General features: G+C 41.0%; 1 protein-coding gene across 1 annotated transcript; it reads right to left on the bottom strand.

Moving 5' to 3' along the window:
• Window positions 1-3035: 3035 nt before the first annotated feature.
• Window positions 3036-21513, bottom strand: VSIG1 (V-set and immunoglobulin domain containing 1). The gene is made up of 8 exons (XM_057365679.1): window positions 21426-21513; window positions 17947-18107; window positions 13403-13510; window positions 8114-8312; window positions 6355-6510; window positions 5588-5707; window positions 4691-4817; window positions 3036-3277 (listed from the first exon to the last, which is right to left on the bottom strand). Exons 1-8 carry the CDS (start codon window positions 21460-21462, stop codon window positions 3094-3096), a joined length of 1092 nt encoding a protein of 363 aa, XP_057221662.1. The 5' UTR covers window positions 21463-21513; the 3' UTR covers window positions 3036-3093.
• Window positions 21514-22543: the final 1030 nt, after the last annotated feature.

Below are 22543 nucleotides of genomic sequence, written 5' to 3'. Positions count from 1 at the left end.
TGTRAAKCCACTTCCTTRAGAGATGGCTTGAAYGTTGGCTTAATATCTGGTGCCCATATTAATGATCCCTACTCCCTAGGGGAAGATAAATGGGCCATGCAGCAAAGACTGTTTTAACATCTAAAGCAAATTCTGAACAATATTTCTGCATAGCTCTGCAGGTTACAACTGCACACTGTAGATCAATACTTAATTTGACTTGTACTTTGCTAAGAGCGTCAGTGGGAAGCTAGGAACGGTGCCCCATCCTTTTAAATAAACTTTAGAAACTCCATAATGAGAATCTGCCAGAAAGCTTACAGAAAACATGTCTCTATGGTAAGAAACTCCAAATACATCTTATTTTCCTTACCTCCTTACTCCCAGCAGCCTGTTAGGCTTCTTATTTTTGCCTYTTTACTACCATCTATTACACACTGGTAGTTAGAATCATTAGGAGAGGAATCATTAGTCAAGAACATGGTTCCTTTTTTTAATATAAAAAGTTTTAACATAACTTGAGCAATTTCTGCTTTTTGGACAAATGTAAAACCTGTGGTGTTCTAGGTGCACTCTATTAGCTATGGAAGGTACTGAYAAACATCACAAACATAAGCTGCTATCTTTTGTAGCAAGTTAGATAAGGAATACCAGCAGATAAATATGTGGAGGTGAGATTAAGGAAAGATTAAAAGAAATATGACCACCTAATAGAGTCCCTCTTCRATCACAATAGTGCTGTTGCAGAGATGTGGAAGTTGGAAAGGTGTAGCAATAAGAAAAATGTGACTAGAACGCTTATGTGCAGGGGATGGCTTTAGAATAACAAATATAGCCATAACAGGGACATGAAGATATTTATAATTTCCCATARAGGGCAAGAGTAAAATAATGCTTAGGAATGTCAGATAAATTAAATTATTGCTGCTRTCAGCCAAATTAGGGGCTCCCTTGGACCAGTAATTGGTTTGAGTAATATCATTAGGAAGCACCTTCAGTAAGAAATAGCACCCAAAGAGCATCAGGTCTCTGCTCTCCTGCTGCTTCTGAGTGTGTTTAATGTATCATCCTGCAGGTTTATACAACTTGGCTGTCAATATCAGACTTTTTCAGTAAGTTGCTCAACCTGGAATGAAGGATGGGGGTTACTAATTTTGCCTGGCACAGTTGCCACAAGAGTCCATAAAAGCAGCCTGATTTGGGAGACTTCTGTACAGATCCTGATTTGAGGCTTGTTCTGGATGTTTTGGGGAGAGGGGAGTCCAAGGATCCACTGGTAAAACATGGCAGTGTTGGCATTAGCAAGGATTAGACCCTCAYAGTCTGGCACAGTTTTTAGCTAAAATAATGTTAGAAGAATGGCATAAATATTCTACTCTGAAATGAAGCTAAACACTAGGACACACCTATCAAAGAAAAGTATTTGGAACTCAGAAAATTGCAAGGAAAATGCAGCTAATACAGCTATGCTTGAAGATCCAAAATAAACCTGAACTAGGATCTTGTGCCTTACATCCTTAAATGCTGCCATTTACTTTTCTCTCTCTCTTTTTTTTTTTTTTTTTTTTTTTTTTTTTTTTTTTTTTTTTTTTTTAAGCTCACTATCTTGATGAACATACTTAGAGCTGTAGGATCTGAACCTGAAAATTTTAACCCAGAAATCTTGAATGTTGTATGTAACTAATGTTTGCAGTCTAGGAACAGTCATCAAAGGATTTATGAATATTAGATGCTCCGAAAGACTTAAGAGCCAAAAAGCTCCAGCTCCCTGAGCCAGAAATGTTTGTGTTCAGTGCTTGAGACTGAAGCCACTGTCTGCCTGTGTCAGCRAGGACCTGCCTCAGGCAGCTCAGAAGGAGCTGCTCAGGCTGTGGGTCTGTATTTGCCTAAGCCCCTGGTGCTTGAGCTCTTCTGAAAGTAGAGCCTTTYTGAAAAGCTGAGTTTGTGTAACCTTAGAGATGAGGCTCAGAGAGAAAGGCTCTCTATTAACCCAGGTATGTGGGGTTCAATTCCCTTTGCTCCTTCCAAGGGGGTGCTCATTTCTTGATGGCTGCCTGTCAGTGTGCCTTTCACCACTTACCTCCCCTCTTGATGCTTTCACTTATAGAAGATTGTTACAGCAGGATAAAAGACCACAAGAAAAGTAGCATGAGTTTGTTGCTCAGTGGGTAGGACTAGCCTGGAAATAGACTTAAATCATCTTGGGCAGAGGAAGTAATTGAAATTTGTGTGCTATATAGAAGGCAGTACCACTCCTAAGTTATGAAAGCAGCTCTGTCTGTGTGTCCTGAGGAATCTGATGCTGTGCCTACTGGAACAAGCCTTGCAAGGGATTTAGATCTCCAGCTCCTGTTGTGTAGAACAGGCATTTGGTGTCTGAACTGGGTACCCAAATGCCAATTCCAACAAAACCAGAACTGCTGAACACACAGCTCTGGAATGATGGTGCCCTTAGGAACTTTAAGCCAAGAAGGTCACTGTTATCAGAATGTATTCCATGTCAGGCAGCAACAGGGTAAAAGTTTTGAGGATTTTTTTTTAAGCTTAGGTGGAATTCAGACACACAAGGTTTCATTGGCTCAGGTCTCAGCATCTGTTTCTGCATTCTGATGACATTGATGCAACTTCTTTTTACTTCTGATGTGCAAAATCAGTTCCTTTAAACACTGCAATGTACTGGCCACGATGATTTTCTTGGTGTACAGGAAACAGGTTGGCCAACAATGTTTCTGGAGAAGACTGCTATTGGTTCTGARCTGTGTGGGTACACAGCATGACTGRTACTTGACTGGAAAGCTCTTACTTTGACAAATGCTTCAGCCCATTTCCTGATCAGTTTTGCAAAATATGTTAGATAAATGTGGATGACACTCTTTTTATACTTAATTTTTTGTACAGTATAACTAGATAATAAAAGAAATCTGGTTGACTTTTAAGGCCAAATCTTCTGCTATTCACAAAGTGCCTGTGTGACTGACCCTTTTCAATCCACCCCAGTGGCTCACAATACAAATGCCTGTTTAAGTTTTAGTCATACTTCTATGTTAATTCAATGACAACAATTTTTGTACAAAGGGGTCCAAAGGTGACARAGAAAACTCTATTCAATAAACTCTAGGCAATTTCTTCTTTTTCTGCTTCTTGCTTCTCATAATTGTCAGATGTTGCAGGAGCTGCTGTTTCATCAACACTTGGGTATTCATTTGTTGCATTGCTCGATGGAACTGTGGTYGCAGGAATGTTTTCCTCATTGGGTACCTGAACATAGTCTGCATTGGGYTGTTTCTGAGCCATTTCTCTGCAGGAAGACAGGATTAGGATTGTGATTTCACATGTTGAAATCCTATTCACACACTAGAGTCTTTCAAAAGAATGAATCTCAATATTTGCTATCTGAAAAGTAACCCCTGTTATTAAGATTGTGTTGAGACAGAAAGAGTGACATCATACTAGCAAATAAGACATCTGCATCACTGGTTTAAGTGATCCCATTAGAATAAAATAGATTTTAGTGTGTTTAAATGTTACACCAGGAAAGCAGAATGTGAAACTGAGTGCTGACAAACAGTGTCTGAGGAGGGGCAGCAAAACACACTGCTTGGTGTGAGCTTTCTGGGAAATTCCCTGCTGATCTGGTGTCCCATTGAAATGCATAAAAAATAGAGTGCAGTCAGAAAAGAATTGTGAAAAGACAGAAATCTAGAAAAATATTTTAAAATATATTTCATATTTTAGAAACAACAAAAATTTAAAAAAAATATTTTTAGTAACAGGTATTAATTCCATTTATCTTATCAAAACAAGAATAATCCAAATCCCAATACTGAAGCACTTTCACATGGTAAAAAATATCAGATGCTAGTGGATTAATTCAACACTGTAAGATTTATTAGGATCTGAGTACAAAATTAGATGTCAATGCTACATCCATTGAAAGCAGAATTCAGGTGCATRAGTGACTGTCCACTGGTCTGGGTTAGCAGAACTCTGTATTAGGAACACTTAGGCCTGTGCTATAGGGAAGTCACAGTTTCTTCCTGGCCTCAGCTGCATGCAGTTATTTAGCATTTAACATCAAGGGCTAAATGTAGTCTATATAGTGCATGAGATTATCCCTATTCTGAAGATTTGGCAATTTAAGGGAAAAATAAGCAACCAAAGCACAGAGCAGATCTCCAGAGCAGGATCCACACAGACATTCTGTGACCCATTCTATTGTCTAAACCTTGTGTTTTCTGCAATTTGAGATGCCTTGGAGAATCCCGAGTGTGTCCTGTAATTTCAGATAATACTGTACTGAGCCCTCTGTGCTCAAATCCCTGTAAATTTTCTGAGGCAGCCCTTAGCTGCTCTTTCCTTTTTTACTTCCACCTGCTCTATGCAGATCCATTAACTTTAAATATAAAGAGCTGTTTTTATAACTTGCCACTTCAGCTTGTGTTGTTCAAAAACATTTACTTCACTATTTTAGATGCTGCTAAGTGATAACTGCCTGTCAACATGGCGAAGAGGGCAATGGCAACTTCTGTTACAAAAACAACAGGTAAAAAGTCCCCCCAGAGCAGATGTTCACTCTGAAAGTTTTCTCAGAACTTGTATTATTTACCCTTTGAAAAATGTTTATAGTAATTGCATTTTACTTCAGTTCTGAATTATCAGAAGTGCTTTACAGAAATAATTATTTCAAAATGAAGCAAACAGAAATTCTTACTGCATCTCATTATTTGGTGATTTCCTTTTTTTTGCCTTCTTGGTTAAGACCCAGACGATAATGCAAATTATAGCAGCTGCCAGAATTGCTCCAATCAATGCTCCAGCAACAATACCACCATCTGAATCTGGAAAGAAAAGATTATTTGAATTTTTTAAAAGCAGTAATATAGCAAAATCCCTTGGAAATTTAGTGCAGGASCCTTTAGCAGAAAGAAGGGATAGGATTCAAAGAGCTCTTTCCAGGAGGGTGGCCAGAGATTCTCTWGGAAAATGGGAGCTCTGTACTTGTGTGATCTTTGCTGCCTCCYTTCTCATTGGGTAGCTCCCTATCCCAACAAAAATAAGTATATAAATAGGATATAATAAATAAGTATATAATCGTATATAAAAACACTGTGTTTATGCCTGGCTAAGGGAAACATTGAACTGTAACACTGACAGCAGGTAAAAGCCTTTGCTTTTCAGTCATTGCAAACACTGAAATCCGGGGTGCCTTTATTTCTGTCTTTCAGCTGGTGGTCACATCTGGAGTGYCCCWGTCCTTGTMCTACCAYATTTCWRTGATGGTTGTAATTTCTGRGGTGGGGAGACCTCAGTGGAACTATTGGATGGAAGGAATTGCTCAAAGTCTGTCTATTCTCAGTAAAGGCTCTGCAGTCAGAACCTGGTTCAGCTCCTGCTCTTTGCAGGAATTTAAGGTGGGGATATTAAATCAGTTTGCTAAGTCAGTGTAAATTCTGGGCACGCCTGGATGGAAACTCCAGAGCTCTCCAAATCCTGTTTTGTCTTACTTGAAAAAAAAAAAAAATCAATGKTTCAAAGTTGTTAGAGCATTTTCCTGCAAGCTGTGGATGTCCTCCATCAAAGATGTGATGCCTTCATGCACTCCACTTACGTTTTGCTGTTAGGTCCAGCTCACAGCTGCTGTTCCCCAGGARGTTGCTGGCCACACACCGATAATAACCCGTTTCAAAGGTGCTGAGGTTGCTGATGTAAAGGATGCCAGAGTTTGGATCTGTGGCAAACAGGGAGCAGGTACACGTTACTGTTTGTATTCTGCAGAGGCAAACACTTTTCTGTAGTGACACAGACATTAGAAACAGGCTTCACCCATTATTCACTTACTTGGATTTTTGTTTTTAATATTCTTTGGCTATAAAACATTTACCTTCCTGGAAAATTGCTCCAGAGGGTTCTATGGGGGCGTATTAGAAGCCCCTACTCTGCCAACCACTCTGGATGATGTTTTATTCACCTGCTGTGGTTGTCTGTGTAACTCCACAAATGAAAATGTAACAGGTACAGAAAATTTTTGGAATGCAAGGATGTCCTAGTATTGAATGACAAATTGACACAAATTCACTCAAAATTTCAAGAGMGCAGAGATGTAAAGGCATAAATACTGCTCCCATTTTAACAATTTAAAGGCATCAACAGGACTTCCAAAATTTTTTTATTAAATAGAAAAAGAGTCCTGTGTTTTTGACAGCTGCTGATCGATTTGAATAAATAAAAATACMATTCTGTGACATTGACCATTGGAAGAGGAGGAGAAATTTTAATTAGCCAATGTGATACATAGATTAGAAACGGGGTTCACCAGTTATCCATTTACTTGGATTTTTTAAAAYAATAATACATGGCAGTCCTGTAGTTACGTACTGAATTGTTCTGTCACAGGCTTGAGGGTGTTCTCATCGACTTTGTACCAGCGGTAGGTGGGGCGAGGCAATCCCTCTTCACTGTTGCACAGGAGGTAGATCAGATGGCCTTTTTCAGGTGTTCCTTCTACTTTGCAGAAGGGTTTTGATGGTTTGACTGTAAAATAAGAGCAGACACATGRTGAATGTGTACCCAGGCTGCAAACATCCACCTCGAGTTCTGCTACCGTGCTGCTCTGAGCAAAGAACTGAACCCCACTACAGATTTCCATCCAAGAGCAGAGTTTCTCTTGTGAACTGACCAAAAYCCCCTCCCATTAAAAAATTGAGTAATATTAAATATATGTACATGGCCTAGGACACAGTTTGATTATATTTCATTTGCATACTGTTATTAGGGAGGTGTTGAGACAAAGACTATCAAATATTTTCATTATAATGGGCCACTCACTGTTCACCATACACCATTCTGCCACATAGCAGCATCATTTTCTTTAGGAACATGGCAGGAGCTTTTCCAGAGAGAGGGGGAGCATCAAGGATTGATTCTTTCAGTATATTACATTTGTGAAAGAAATAAACAAACCATAGTTCTGTTAAAAAATATATCTGTTTTGATATAATGTTCTTGCTTTGCACAAAAGGGAAGGTTCTGTCTTCACTTACACCCATTGTTTTTCATTTCCTACCTACAGATRTGCTTTTGTGGTTCTTTAGAGCACTGTCAGGGATACTACCAGCAACGAACACAGCCCAAGTTTGTGTGCATAAGTGATCTACTTCTCTTGATTTTCATGTGAAAAGTTCAATCTTTACTCAACTCCAAGATTTATACATATTTTGGGAACTTTAGATGAGAATTATCAGTAGTASTTAGATTTTTCAGGAAATGAGTTTACATATATCTTTTTCTAATCCCTGAATGATAGGCAAGAGAGGTTGGAATAACGTTGCTGTATGTCTGTGATTTGTCACTCTGACCAGGTATGAATTCTCAAGATAAAAGGAATTATTAGACAGGGTTAGTACAACCTTTTATCTTATTAGGAAGTAAAGTATCTCATTCCACTGCTTTTCATCCTTTCTGTCCTGCCTGTTCATGGCTGAGCTATTGCTTTCTTCCACACAAAACAGATTTTGTACTACTGCCATCCAACACATTCTAATTTTCTAGAGGTTTGGGAATTGGTGTGAGCCAGAACTCTTGGGCTGTGCTGTTGTCCCTCTCTAGATTTACACAAGTCACTGAGATCACTTTTAGGTAAAATCRGTGATGTTTTGGTCTGTGCTGGGGCTGCATGTAATGATTTTAGTGAGAAGTTGTCACTCCCAGCTAAAAGGGTGTTTTCTTTTAATCAAAGCTAGTATCACTTTTGTTTTTCAGTATGAAAAATAGAGTGAAGTTGGATAATTCCAGCCACCCTCTTATCTGCTTACATGGGGTAWCTTTCTGAGAGCACAAAGCGACTGGAGGCCGGTGGTGGGAGGATGAGRTTTGACTGTGGGTCAGGCAAAAGCAGCAGTGGAGTGGGAGCAGGTCACTGGTGCTGGAAGCTAGAGGGCACCCAGGCTCTGCCTGCCTCCAGAGCCCTTGGAAACGCTGCTGCAGTGACTCAGGGAGCTCCCTCTGCATCACTGCCCTTGTTTACCACAGCCTGTTATTCCCTCTGGCCCTACGTATTTTGAGCCGTGAATTCAGTGTTTCATAATAGGGGGGAGAAAACAACAAAAAGCCATAGAGAGGGAAGGCACTCACTCACCCAGCACATTGACAATCACAGATTTCTGACTCTGTCCAGCATCCCCCTGAGGGCTGAAAACTTCACAGGTGTAGGAACCGGTGTCTGAGGGCTGCATGTTGGAGATTGTTATTGATGCATTCCCTGGATTTGTTGAAGCTGTTATCCTATTCTTAAATGCTCCATAGGAGTAGGACTGGCCTCCTGAATAATAATAGATCTGTGATAAAGAACCAATGTTAGTTTGATAAAAAGATCTTCTTGCTGCTTTGTTTGATACTCTGAATATAGTTGATTTCTGATTAAAGCCAAGCAATATGAACCCYTTTCTTGCCTTCTCCCACAAGAAAGCAGAAATGAAATACATTGGAATACGTATTTCTAAAGCTTCTTTAAAGACAAGCTTCTCAGAAATGGTGTTTTTAATTGTGTAATTGACAGTAGCTAGATCTTCGTGGATGCTCCAAGCATAGAGTGATGCATTTGCAAAACCAAAGATGAGACCATTGACCATCACATGACAATTCTGTGAAAAAATGCTAAGTCATGCACAGTGAATAGTGCTTTAAGTGAAGCRCTGATAATTTGTGATATCATTAATAAGCTGCTTAGTAGAAGATTATGGCAAGGATGGGCCTGTCATTGCAAAAAGTGGGTGGCTGCAGAGCTTTCCAAATGCAGGAGAAAACAGAGAACTGAAAGGAATTGACAAGACAAAGGTCTAAGCAAACAGGGCACCTGATCTGTTGGCAGTAAATTTGAAAGCCATAAGAATGCAGTACAAGAACAGAGCAGAATCATCACACATGCAATTAGAGCAAAATTTCCTTGTGGTCAAAGTTCTCTGCCTTTTAGGGATACTGCAGATCCCCAGGCAAGAAGTATAATTTGCTTTACTTTGCAGATCAACTGATTGCATTTTGAAWGCAGAATATTTATTCTTAATTGTATTTATCCACCCTGATATGGTGTTGACTGAAGTCTTTAAGGAATGTTATCTAGMAGCCTTTGTTAGCTTAAGGCAAGGTACACCCCAAAACTGTCAGAGCACAGCTGGTTTATGCAAGGCTAGGGCTTTGAAATGAAGGTCAGAGCCCAGGCTGCACAGCCCCAGCAGCTCGGGRACTGCAGCTTGGCCACACCTCAGGTGCAGTTTTGCACACTCCTCAGCCAGGTTTTATCTTTCCCTGCCCCAGGATTACAAACACCAGGTACAATTGATGCAGGGCTCYGAACACCAGAGCATTCCCAAGGCATGGAACGCTGGCGTTGCAGATGAGAGGTGCAGGGGTAGCACAGTGACAGAGCTGGTTAGAAAATCTGCTGAACATGGATACACCCAGTTTCCATTGTGTGTATGCAATAACAACACTTTTTAAACTGATTTCATGCTTTGCAAATGTCAGGAGATGGAACTCTCTTCCAAAACCAGAGTCTGGATGGACTCACTGTATTCCCCAGGGATGRAGAGTGTTCAAAATAGGGAGTTTGTTTTAAACAAATTGCTCTTCAAAAATGTKGTCTACCTGGAATTACAAAAGCACACTGGCCACATTAGTCTCATTTTATCTGAGTGTGAGCAATGGCAGARTTTTGTTTATCACTGTTTCTTGCCAGAGTCTGAAGCTACAAGAACAGTGACTTCAGACTTTTCTGAGGCTGATGTGCCCAGATAGCTCTCAACAGAGATGGGCTGGAATTCCATCCCCTCTCCATCAACAGCACCAGTGGGGCAGTGGGAGGGCTTCCATCAGCTCCTTGCACTGATGTGAAATTAGGCTCTGCCATGATTTAAATGAAGTAATGTGTCCTGCTGCAGCATGAGAGGAGTGGCAGTCCCATCATACCCTATTAAAGGCTTGATTGTTGGAAAAAGGGCCTAAATTCCGCTCAATCTACCTCAGAATGATCTGAGATTTATGTGAGAGTAAAGAGCAGCAGAAGGGGTCCACTGAATGCTTGTTTAGCTACAGCACGTCTTCCTGGGAATAGGATTGAGCTGCAAGTCATAAATGCAGTCAGGGCATGGCAGCAAACACTGCAGAGGAGCAAGTGCTCCTCAGTACATTTGACCTGGAGTCAGGGTGAATTACGTGCTTAAGTCCCCGTACAATAAACTGAAAAATTAATCCCCTGTGCTCTCTCTTTCTGATTCAGTGAATGCAGAGAAAATATTTTGTGTACACTGTTAAATCTGAGGCAGGTGTCAACACAGCAGAGACTATTTCTTCTCTTCATGGATTCAAACAGAGTCTTTCTTGGTCAGTTTTTTTCAAGCATGAACATAAAGGCAATGAAACATTCTCAGGCAATGCATTCAGYTCCTCTGCTGAACAGGCTCCTGCCTGTTCTCTGTTCTCCCCYGTTTGATGCTTATCTCACTGGCTCTGGAGTTCATTGCCTGAAGGAAGGTGGTAAACACCARAAAGGCTGAATAATGTACTGATTAATTACTAAGTGTATATCTTGTCCCAAAGGTATGATTGGATTGTGTACACAGGAAATTTCATTTAAGAGGAATATGTTTCAGTTAATTGGCTGTGAATTCATAGCCCATTTTGAACAATACACTAAAAATGGGTATTTTAAACCCTTGTCCAAAGTGATTTTGTGCTATCCTTGAAAAGCTGGCTCATGGTTTTCAGAAAACTGAAATGAAAATCTTTGCAAAAGTGTTTCTATTCCAATTCAAAGGTAAAAAACTTGTTTTGTGTTGAAGATATGTGAAACTTTTTGGTTTTGGTCAATTGAGAGCTAATGTTTCCTCCTGCAGACACACATCTCATTGACATTTCTTTCCATTTTACCTAGAATGAGAAAACTGTATATTTAGTCAATGGTAGATTTTTTTTCTGGAAGCCTTTTTCATCTGAGATGGTAAATATACTTTAAGTGCATCATCTTAAATGCAGAAAAATGCAAAAGAAACCTCTATGCTCCYCTTCAAAAAACAAGCTTTTTATGTCCTCAAGTAAATCATGAGCAGCTCCAGTGAAATYGATTATTTACAGAGTAGAAACAATACTGAGGATGCATTAATGGTTGCAGCTCTTCCTTACCAGCTAGTTTGTTCAGGCAAGTTATTATATAATGGTGCCTTTTCACATTTCATGGAAGCAGCTGCCTGGGATGACTAATCAAACAACTGACAGAAAAAGGAGCATTTATCATTCCTAAAACTGTTGTCTCTAATAACTTCATCATCTGAGACGCCAATTTCTGAACACCCAAGTTGCCCAGAAAACATCTCCCTGACCTTAGAAAGGGTTGCAGTTTGCTTGGTTGTTCAGCCTGTGGGCCAGGCAGTGCCTGGGGCTGCTGTCTCCATCCAGCCACCCTTCCAGGCTTTCTGAGGCAGAGCTCTGGTTACTCTGCATGTCCACAGGCAGTTCCTCCTAGAGTGATGGTGTTGAAAGTATTTGCCTGCAGAGGAAGCAGTTGGCAGAGCTGATGCTGAGTTGAGGACTTTCAAAGGCTGCCAGATGTCTGGCAGAGTGTGAGGAACCCACCCACAGGTTTTCTTTGTGCTTCTTTAGAAAGATCTTCCTTAGGGTGTGAAGGGGGTGTGTGAAGAAGCAGGCAGGAAATTAGAAGAAACATGCTTCCCTCTGCTTCTCTTCTTCTTGGGACAGGACAAATATATACAAGAATTTGCATAAATTTGTGTCTTTCAGATGACTTTGGATGGACTCATTCATAATTTCCAGGTCAATACTCCTCCCATGCCTCATCTCCTGGAATCACTGCATCACACACCTGGTACTTATGGATATCAAACTTATGAATTGTACCTGAAGGTTCATTACAAAGTGTCCTGCCTAATCCCCACAGAACTCCTGACTTCCTGACTGGGGGGCAGTTCCAGGACATGACCTCTTTTCCAGGACCTGTCTTTCCTCCCCCAGCCCCTTCTCCTTCCCCCAGCAGCACATGTAAAGCTGTAGCATCCTGCTGGGTGACGTTTTTCTGGTGGATTCCATGTGTGAYTCACAGTGTTTGCCTGGGGAGCTGGAAAGCTCCAGCACCCAGAGGGCYCTGTCATTGGGGTGGTTTGTCATTWGCTGTTTGACATTTTCTCAAGCTACTAAAGAACAGAGGTTATTAACAACTTTGCTGGTTTGAGATCGTGATCTCTTGTTGAATTCTGAGGAAAGACAGAATTTATAAAATAACAGCRAAGGGAAAAAAATGTTCATCACTCCCTTAAGCATCTAACCATCTAATTAGAAAAAAAATGCTGCACACTCAGAGTGTTAATGAAGGCCCAAAGCTCAGATTCTGAACTCTGCTAGCTAAGAAAGCAAATGCTCACACATGTGTTGGTTTCCTTGACATGTCACATGACTGAGTTTGGGCCCAAATGCCTTATTTCATCCATAGCTTGTTTTCACACATTTTAGTCAAAACTCTGATCTGCCAGAAGGTAGGGATATTATGTCCTGCCTTACTGGGACTTTTGCATGGGGAATCGAGGATATTAACAATGACTAGAAATGTCTTGTCACAGCAGTGCATTGGTAGAAGAAGAAAGGGAAGGAGCCAGAAGCCTTTAGAGGATTAATCATTCAGCAGCTTTAACTGGTGCAAACACAYTGGAGGAGCAGCTTTTTGGTGTTCTCAGATCACTCTCGTGGCTGAACTATTAGTGAATCACTCCTACAGTGCACCAAGCACAAAGGTGTTTTCTTAGAGCATTTGGTGTAACTCTTGAGCAGTTATTATTAGACCTCAGTTTGGACTGGGCTGTACCCTGTACTTCAGGTGAGACAGGAATCCTGCTGCAGTCAGAGAGGGTTTGGAATGGATTATGGCTGGAACACTGAGCACACAGCTGAGAGGAAGCCAGTTCAGCTCAGTGCCCTCGGTATCCATCCCATCTCAAAATGTTTTTGTATTCTAGAAAGGACATCCAGGATGATTTTTTGTCCTATGTAAATATGTTGCCCCAAGTTTGGGCAATCCAGTCGTGCTCACATTCAGCCCAGAGGCTCCTGGTGGGTGCACACACCCTTCAGATACCCATTGGGTAGAATATTCCTGAAGCTGCCAGTTCAGCCACCTAGAATAACTGGGGGAAAACAAAACCCAACACAACAACCACATCCAAAATAATTTTGATAGAGAAAAATGCATTAAAAAATAGGGTGACYTAAAAATTCTGAACGATGCATCCAATTCAACTTATTTCAGTCATGTGCTCAYTTTGAGATTTCAATGCAGATTATGAGTGCAGGTTTCACAATAGCACAGATCTAGTAGAAGCTGTTTAGCTCTTTCTCCCCCTCAAGATTATGGGGATTGTTTTCTTACCTTGTATCTCCAGCTACATCTTCCCCGTGCATCTGTCACATACACCGTCTTTTGACAAAGACTGACTGACTTTTCATCCATACTCAGAATACCGTGACATGGGGAGTGCTGTATTTGAGTAAAAATGTGCTGATCTGAGAGTTAAATGAGACTTTAAATGTTCCCCCAAAATCAAAGAGCCACCTCTCCACACAGCTCCCCACCTACCATCCATGCTGATCACAAGGGCAAGGTGCCTCATGTTCAGTGAGTTGTGCAGAAAGTATCTCAGGCCTTGTCAACTATGAGATCCAACAGAATCTTATTCCTAAACTTTACCCAAAATTAGGCAAACAGAGAATTGAAATCTGATGTTTGCTGCAAACACCCCAGTTACATCCTGATTGTTTCCTACTCGTGTGCAGTTTCCTTTGGGATAATCACAGGCAATCCTCCATAGCCCCACTGACATCCAGGGTCACTCCATCTGCAGAGAGATGACAGCAGCATCTCCATTCCCCTGCAGGGGAGGTGTTGCCTCTCCACTCCATGAAGSTGTTTTTATGAAACCCCCACACACAGGGCTGGCTGGTCTCTGGCTCTCATATGGGGTAGCCCAGTGCTCAAGGCTGTGCCTTGCTTTGTGCTGGCATTGGGACTGCTGATAATCTGAATTTGGGGTGTCAGGGTGGAAGGAGCTGATACATCTGTGCTCAGGTCGCCTTTCTTGCCTCTTTCCTCCTTTGGACTTTCCCTGCTGAACAACGTGCCACAAACTTGCTTTTTTGTAAGAGCTTTTTAGTTTTAATAAGAAATCCATCAATAATTCTGTTTTGCTTACAAGTATCAGGTATCCATGACTTTTACTCATATAGAGAATTTAAAATTTCAATTGAGAATCCTGCCCTGGGCACACCTTGGTTATCCAGGCAGTGTCCCTGAGCATTTCTCTGGCTTTAGCTGTGGGTGGCCTGGGCTGGAGGCTCAAGGTGTGGCCCTGGTTAGCTTCTGCAGTTGTATTTGGCTTTCAAGGCTGCAGCCTCRCCTGTGCAGAGTCAACAGAGGTTTCAGCTTTCAAACATTTACTTAGGTGCTTTAACTGGGGCCGGCTGAGTGACTCAGAGCATGAAATGAAGCACAGATGTAGGTCTTAGCAGGAGCTGAGACTTTACCTTATGAACCAGGCCATGTACCTCAGTGAGCTGAATAAATAGTGTTAGCCTCAGTTTGTCGAGAGGTAAAATAGAGATTGTTCAGTATTGGAAAGTTCTCAAGATCCTTGGCTGGTAGTTATTATTTAAAACTTCCATTTAGYATTAAAGGGCTAAATGGAAAGAAGAAAAGGTTAAAAATATGTATGGCATCCTATTTTCCATGATTTTTATGCTTATATATATGCTATTTATAAGGATGTGTTTTGAGTTTTTTATTATGGACCTGTTAGAAGAATCTAAATAACTCATAAAATTAAATACTTTTGTTCCACTTGAAATGCAAGCTATTGTTCTGGTATTCAGTGAGATATTGTGCCATTATTTCCAAAATAGTTGGGTTTGTCATCTTASTGGCATAGTCAATATATTTTTGAATTGCATATTAGTATTGTTTTACCTAAACAATGAAAGCCAAAGCTGGCAATCTCCTCCAGTACCATCCATATGTTTCCTACTTGGAACAAAATTTGAGCTTTAATCAGCTATGTGCCAAGCCACCAGGGCAAACTTGGCTGAGTTTGTAGAGAGATTATATATTTGTTTAAACTTGTAGGAGAAAAAYGTGGGCTTTCAGGCTCCCAGTCCTTTCTGAAACTCAGAAGAGTCACCAGCCTGAAATAGAAATACCAACCTCATTCAGAGGGAGGGTGAAAATCCAACTTTTTGTTMAGCTGTGTTGTGTGATTTCTTAAACCATATTTTCCACCAGCAATCACATTTGTTCCCAGTGTTTGCATCAACACCATTAATTTTATTGTGAATAGGTTCAAAACGGTAAGGAATTGCCATGTGGTGGTAAAAGAATACAGGGTCAAGTAATACAAGACTGAATGTGTTTTTTTTAAAAAAAAAGCATTTTAAAAAGAGCAGTGCCCCAGTCCTGCAGCCTCCAGGGACATCATCAGGCTCCAGGGAGCAAAGGGAGCCCTTGGAACCTCCCCAGGCATCCCAGGGAATGGAGCTGCAGTGAGAGGAGACTCTGCCTTGGTGCTCAAGGAGAACGGGATTAGCACTAACCCATGGCCTTTCCAGACTGAACTGACTTTATGTAATGAAAATGCAAATCATCCATCACAAATGCAGCCATTATAAATGTGTTGCGGTGGGAAAGGGAATTTACCGTGAAATTAGTTTCAGATGGGGAAATCCAGCTGCAATTTTTCCCAGTAGTGTTTCTTACAGACCTTATAGGCACAGCTTTCCCATTGCCTGCAGTGAAAGCTGCAAAAACTGGGAGGGGTTGATCCATAAGATTTCCCTGACATTTGGTAGTCTGGCATCAGTTAGTTCTTGTTGAGCAGATTCTGAACCACCCACAGTATTTTATGATTATAATTCTCAGGGGGTATTTTTCTCATCATTAGTCATAGTTTACAAATGGTTTTCCCCTCCTGGATCTCTTGAAATTGTATGATTCTCCCTCTAAAATACTTGTAACTACAATCTGCTTATTTCTCTTGATTGTGACCAGAAAAACTTATGGCATTTAGTGTGTTACAATATGGAAAATTTAATGCAAGTAGAACAGAAAGATTCTCAGCAAACCTGGAGAAGATGAGCTTGATCCTATGTCAGTRCTGTATTTCCCACCTGAACAAGTGATTAAAATTTAAGATGTAACATACTGGATCAAAATTGTAATATATTGTACCATGTACACATTAGGAAACTTGTAGCTACCACCTTTTCATGAATAATTCTTCTTTTAATAAAATCGTTTTAGCTCAGGGAAAGCAAATAATGAGTAACTACTGCTCACACAGTTGATCAGGCAAGGTGTGCACACATCAGTCTGGCATTCAGCTGGATTCAGAATTTGGGATGGGCCCAGAGTTTGTGCTTAGCACTAATACAGGCTTTAACTGTGGCTGTGAGACTGCAGGAGAGTGAGCAGTCCTATTTTGGGTTTAATTGCCATTTCTCACATAATGGCTGTCATTGTTCAATGCCCAATACATTACAACTTGCACATTCTGAAAATTACAGTCTAATCCTGCTGTAATTGATAAACCAGATAGAAGGTACAGCTCTGTCAACAATGAAAACCTCCTATTGTAATATTATTAGGAGACTTGTGACATGACAGAATATCCTCAGTATGGACTGTGACACTCCTCTAAGTCAAATCTCCTTCCATCCACTCTCAGCTGTAACACCAGGCTGGAGAATTGAACTTTTAGGAGAAAAAATGTTGGCAACGGGATAAAAACATGGGAAATGATTGTCTCATGAGCATAAGCCTGACATGGAAAAGGAATCCCAGTTGTCTTCAATGATTCAGAGACACTTCTAATCAAGATTTCTTCTTATGAAGGAAGGTGTTCTGGCTGCTCAGCACCGGTCAGGGCTGAGCTGGTGGGAGCCCATGCCCTACGTGTTATGCTGGGAATGAAATTCATGGGTTCATTTCCCCACCAAAACAGAAGATTGACAGTTCTTGAGGTTTGGGCAGCAGTGTGAGTGCACACAGGCAGTCACACCTCCTGTCCCTGACTCCTTCCAGGCAGACCAAGCTGCTCTGCAGGGTCTCCACAGCCACAGAGGCTCAGGCAGGGTTAGAACAAGTCCCTGTGTGGTATTGGTGTCCTTCCCAGTCCCATCTCTGCTGACACTCCCACCTACCCCACCACAGTCTCATTACACCTCCAGAGTAAGAAATTGTTTGGCTCTGCAGCCTGTCGGGGTCTCAGGAAGGACAGGGAGCATTTGTAATTGTTCTGTCTCCACAGTGTCAGCCATGGGATGCTGTGAAACACCAATGCAAGTTTGCTGTGCAAATTCCCTGCTGTGCCAGCTTACTGCAGAGTCCTGCCAGTGCTCTTGCTGCCCACTCTGTGTCCACAGTCCAGTGTCACACACAGCACCTCTCACCGAGCTGCCAAAGGCAGTGCCTGAGCCAAGGAGCTCTCGTTTGACCCTTTAATGGGGAACAGCACATTGTCATAGGCAAGGGCGTCTCACCAGGAAAGCAGCCTTCACAATGGCAGGAAATATCTGCCAGACAAGAGAAAAGGGAGCTGGTCCAGGGTGTGATTTTTGGACACCTGGTCTTTGCTTCACGCTTCCTGTGTGACTTGGAGCAAGTTGTTTGAGCATCTGAATCGCTTTTGTACTTTTTCAACAGTTTGTGAGGGCGTTCAGGCGTGTCGGTGGGAGCTAGGAGCCTAGATAATTCATTCATCTGTCCCAAAATTTCACTGCTCTCCAGCCCTTATTCTCTGGGGTCGCAACATTAACACTACCTGGTCTGTGCTAAGGATAACCCTATCCAACATAACAAGACTCTTTGAGGACTTAAGGATATCTTAAATATAATTCCATAATAATAATAATAATAAACGAGTATCTTACGGTGTGCAGCTGGCTCTCTTTGGCACTGTAGAAACTCCACTGAATAAAAAAATTCCCCAGCAGTCCAGAGCTCGTGTATGTGCAGAGCAGGGTCACRTTCCCTCCTGTGGTGACATTCACTGTCTTCTGGGGGACGGTCACCACGACTCCGCTGGCGTGGCCTGTGGGCAGGAAGGGGGTGAGGAGTGGTCAGCTGGCCCTGGAAGCCATGAGAGAGTGCCTCACTCTCTGTATTATTGGAGAAACCTGCAGGACACATTTGCTGCTCTCCTTTGCAGTAGCTTCCTTTGGGCTTTGTGTGGAAATTTTGGTGGTAACGAGCTGGGAGTGGGTAAAAGCAAATAAATCCYCCAGAACAGCAGTGCCCTTGCAATAAATAATACTCTTAAAAAGCAGAGTTCTTAAACCCATTCTTGTGCTCCTTTGCTGATGCTCATCTTCTCTCTGAGAGTCTGTGGTTAAACTGAAGTTTCTTCTGCACTCACAGAGCTCTCCTGTGCTTGCACTCTCATTCACAGCTGTGTCTACCCCTCTCCCTCTCTACCTTCTTGCCCTTTTCAGGTTTTTTGCAGTTATCTCTTTAGATGTCTGATCTCCTTCACTGTGAAGCACCATCACCTACAGYGTTCTCATTTCATTTCATACATTCTTATGTTCTAACTGGAGCTCAGTGGCACTGTTGGGTCCCTCAGGCTGAAGCTCAGCAGCCTTTCTCTACTTTTATTTTGCTGATTAATTTGCTTTTGTTTAGCTTTCTAAGGGCTTACCTCCAGAAGCTGTTTTTTCCYCCCAATGCTATTACATCAGATGAAACTTTTTGGAACTGCTTTTATTCTGTGGTTTGCACGGAGTTCTTTGCTAACTCAATCAACCCCTTTGTGCTCAAAGCAGAAATGGAGCAAACACAACTTGAGAGCCCTTCCCCATAATGTTCCAATCGGTCATGACTACACAATCACAGTAATGAAAGGAATCAAGCACCACCTTACAGCCTTTATCTGTTTCTATCTCTGTGTGAATTACTAGCCCTGATGACACATGACAGCAAAGCTAGAGCTGTCAGAAAAAATAAGTCTGAATTTCAGGCGTTTGGTAGGTCACTGAGTTTAGTTTCAAAGCTAATGTCTAAAGGTTTAGAAGGAGAATGTATTTCTTTTGAGTGTGATGGAAAACGTAAGTCTTTTAGAGCTTTCTATGCAAAGCAGGCAAGGTGAGAATTTCATGTAATATTAATTTTTGTGTGTGTTTACTGCATATATTAATGATAGAGACAAAGTATATAAAATATTTTTCTCAATGCAGGATCTGTRTATCTGATGTTTGGATGCTGCTTTTGAGAGTTTACGCAGGATGTCCAGTAATACCAAACAGTATTTTGCTGAAATTAAAGCCTTGTATGAGAAAACATTGTTTATAAAAAKAAACAATTAATTTTATCATTTTAAACTATGTAAATATTGCAAATTAATGAGTAAGTACAGTATGCAAATCTATCTGAACTCTTTGGGTACTGTTTTCCCTGTCTGATGGCTTCAATAGTARAATCTCACTGCAAGGAAGAAAGGAATAATCTACTTTCCGTGTTGGTGGTGGCTAGGATGAGAATTAATGGGTTTAARTGACAAGATTTATATTAAATGTGAAGACAGTGTTGCAGGAATGGCTGGAGAKTGACCTAAATGTGTCAAACCTGCCTTGGGGAAAGAGGGGATCCCGGGGCTGGCTGCCAGTCCTGCTTGTCTTACGAGTTCACAGCTGCTTAATCCTTACTGAGATTTAATATAAAAGCCATSCCATATTATTTGAGGCATCTCAGTTCACTGTTCTCAGCTTTAAGAATTAGTCTTGGCCAGAGGATGATGGTTTCCTGCCACAGTTTAAATGTATTTATTTTCTGCTCTTCGCAGGATTAAAGGTACCATCTTTCAACACAATGTTATGCTACAGAAAACATCCATTTTCCAGTCATTTGCTCCACATATTTACTTTATCATTCTCTGGTTTTGGAATCGGGGTGCCATAGAGCCTGACAGTTACAAGCTTTTCTGGAAGAAATTAATTTTAGCAGAAACGATTCCTCCACAAAGCATTCTAGTTTCCATAAAACTGTATTTTGAAGAAATATATTGAATTGAAATAATTGCTCTAGTAAAAATATCAAGACAAAACATATCAAACTGGCATTGACCAGTGAGGCTGTTCAAAAACAATGCTAATTGCAAGGTGGAGCTTTTGACTGACAATGGAGTGAACCAGCCCCACAGAGCCTGTTCCCTCACCATGGATGTCAATGGGAGTTTCACTTTGCATTTATGGCTTCCAACYCCTAATCCCATTCATACATRTTGACCTTTTGGTTTAAACCAAGAAAAGTGCACAAATAAGAAGTAACTTAGTGAAAAAAGCTAGTGTGAACAGGACCATAACTTGTTAAAAACGGTGGATCCATGTCTTTTACTCATCAGTGTTATGGTGAGACTGTTTCCTTCCCACAGTGAAAGTCAGTGCAGTTAATTTGGAATCTCACACTTCCACTGAAGTCCTCTGCAGTTTTTAACACCCATGAAGTAAATTCAAGTTTGCTGATCTTTTCTGAGCCATGACAGAAACCCCCAATGGCACACATTGTTATGGACTCACTGCTGGTCTTAAATCCAGAGCTATCAAATTAAAGTACATTGCTTTGAAAAATATTGGTACCAAATCTGAATTACTTTTCATTTYGAAGGTGAAAATCTGATGGGTTTATATCTTTGTGAGAGTTAGAACACTGAAACTCCAGGAACAGCTATTTAAAATAATTCTGTGGCACCCAAGCCAGACAATTCCATCTTTAAAAGAAGATGTGGAAGTTAACTTTCATTTTCTGTAGTGGATGTAGGGGCTGCTCATCTCCATGGAGCATTAGACTTAAAGTGACTGCTTCTGTATATGATAAAAGTAAAGCTTAGCACAATGAAATGCCCTTGAAACATGAATAATACATAGTTTTTACTATACCATATAATTCCCAGATCCCACAAAGTATTATRTCCTCACTTAATTTCCGGGAAAGCCAAAGATTATTTGTGTGTTTAAAGTTAAGCATCCCCCCAGGTTTTYTGGTGGTTGAGGGACTGGGGCATCATTTTCCATCCCTATTATCAAGSGGAGACAAAAGCCAAATATGGAAAAATCTGACCTAGGAACACTTGAAAGACCCAACCAGTCCATGTGAGAGCTCTTTGCCTCTTCCTGACRGCAGAACAAAGCATTAACCTACCAAAGCCAAAATTCTGTTCTTGAGCAAAAAGCTCTCATCAGGTAGATCTCAGTTTGTGGATTTCCATAAAATGGTCTGCTGTATAGCCATGATTTTCATTCCATCCTGGRATAAATCACCTCAAATGTTCTCCTCATTTGCCAGTCAGGTTCACYTGCTCTCTTACTTCAGCAATTTCCCTTTTTGCCCCTCTATTCCATCAGTTTGCTGTTCTTACCTGCAAGGATGGCTAGGATKGGAAATATCTTCAGCATTGTCACACACACCTTGTGATGCTGGGAGAGAGGAGAGACCAGCTGCTGCTTCTGGCTTCCACTGAAACTCAACTGTTGTATTTTTTGAAGCTGGTTTTTTGTTTTCCTTATCAGCTGTGTATCAACACGTCAGTRAGCTGGTTCATTCTCCTTTATCTCRTGKGTGCCTTTCTCCGACTAGTGGTGTGACTGTTCACTGGAAACCATTCTGTGGGCTTTGAGCAGCCAAGGGTTTTGTTAATAATAAACCTCTGAATCAGAGGAGCMCAGATTCTCCCACTTTTGCCAGGCCCTGCAGTATTTGCCTACCTAGGTACTTCCACTGAGTGCAAGTATTTGTGGAGCTATTCAACAGTCAATATGATTACTAGTGTTGGAGTCAGGCCTAATATGAGTAAGGAATAATCTTTGTTTCCTGTTAATTCTATAATTTCTTCTTTTTAAATGGGCATGTGTAGATAATACGTTGTTGGTACATTTTCAATTCATGTATCTTGTACAGTTTTATACAGAATTATTGCATTGGACGTGTGATTGCCTTGGAATTTCCATATTGGACTCATCAAGAAGATAATATAGCAAAATCAAGATCAAATGAAAGTTATCTTCCAAACTGATAATAAAATCTGTTTCATCTCATTTTAATCCATGAAGTTGGAWGTTACTAATCAAAAAAGGGACAAGGTGAATATACTGATTTTTATTTGAATATTAATACTGTATTTATGTAGTGAAAAAGCAGTGGAGGAAGGTTCGAACTTGAAGAATTAGGATAACTTAGATTTCCTTGTCCTTACTGGTTTAAAACGTCCCCTCTGAAGCTAATTAGGAACTGAGGAGGAGCATCTCAGGGTTCTGAATCAGYCTCAGCCAAATGACACGGAGCACAAAAAGCAAATCTGGCTCCTGATTCCCAACTGCTGCATCAGTTACTGTTGGGATCAGGTTTATGGACTATTTTATTCTGCCAGATATTTCTGTGCATGGCATTTGCCTGAATAATCTCTGGGCAGATGGCAGGGTTTGGTGGTATTTTTATATGAGCCATCTCCAAAAGTTTTGGAGATTTCTTCTCCTCAGT

The sequence above is a fragment of the Malurus melanocephalus genome, unplaced genomic scaffold (genome assembly GCF_030028575.1).
Source record: "Malurus melanocephalus ecotype Western Australia unplaced genomic scaffold, MMel_1.1 scaffold_56, whole genome shotgun sequence".
Classification (NCBI taxonomy): Eukaryota; Metazoa; Chordata; class Aves; order Passeriformes; family Maluridae; genus Malurus; species Malurus melanocephalus.
Note: the sequence above shows the minus strand (reverse complement) of the source record. Positions and strands in the feature narration are given on the sequence as shown.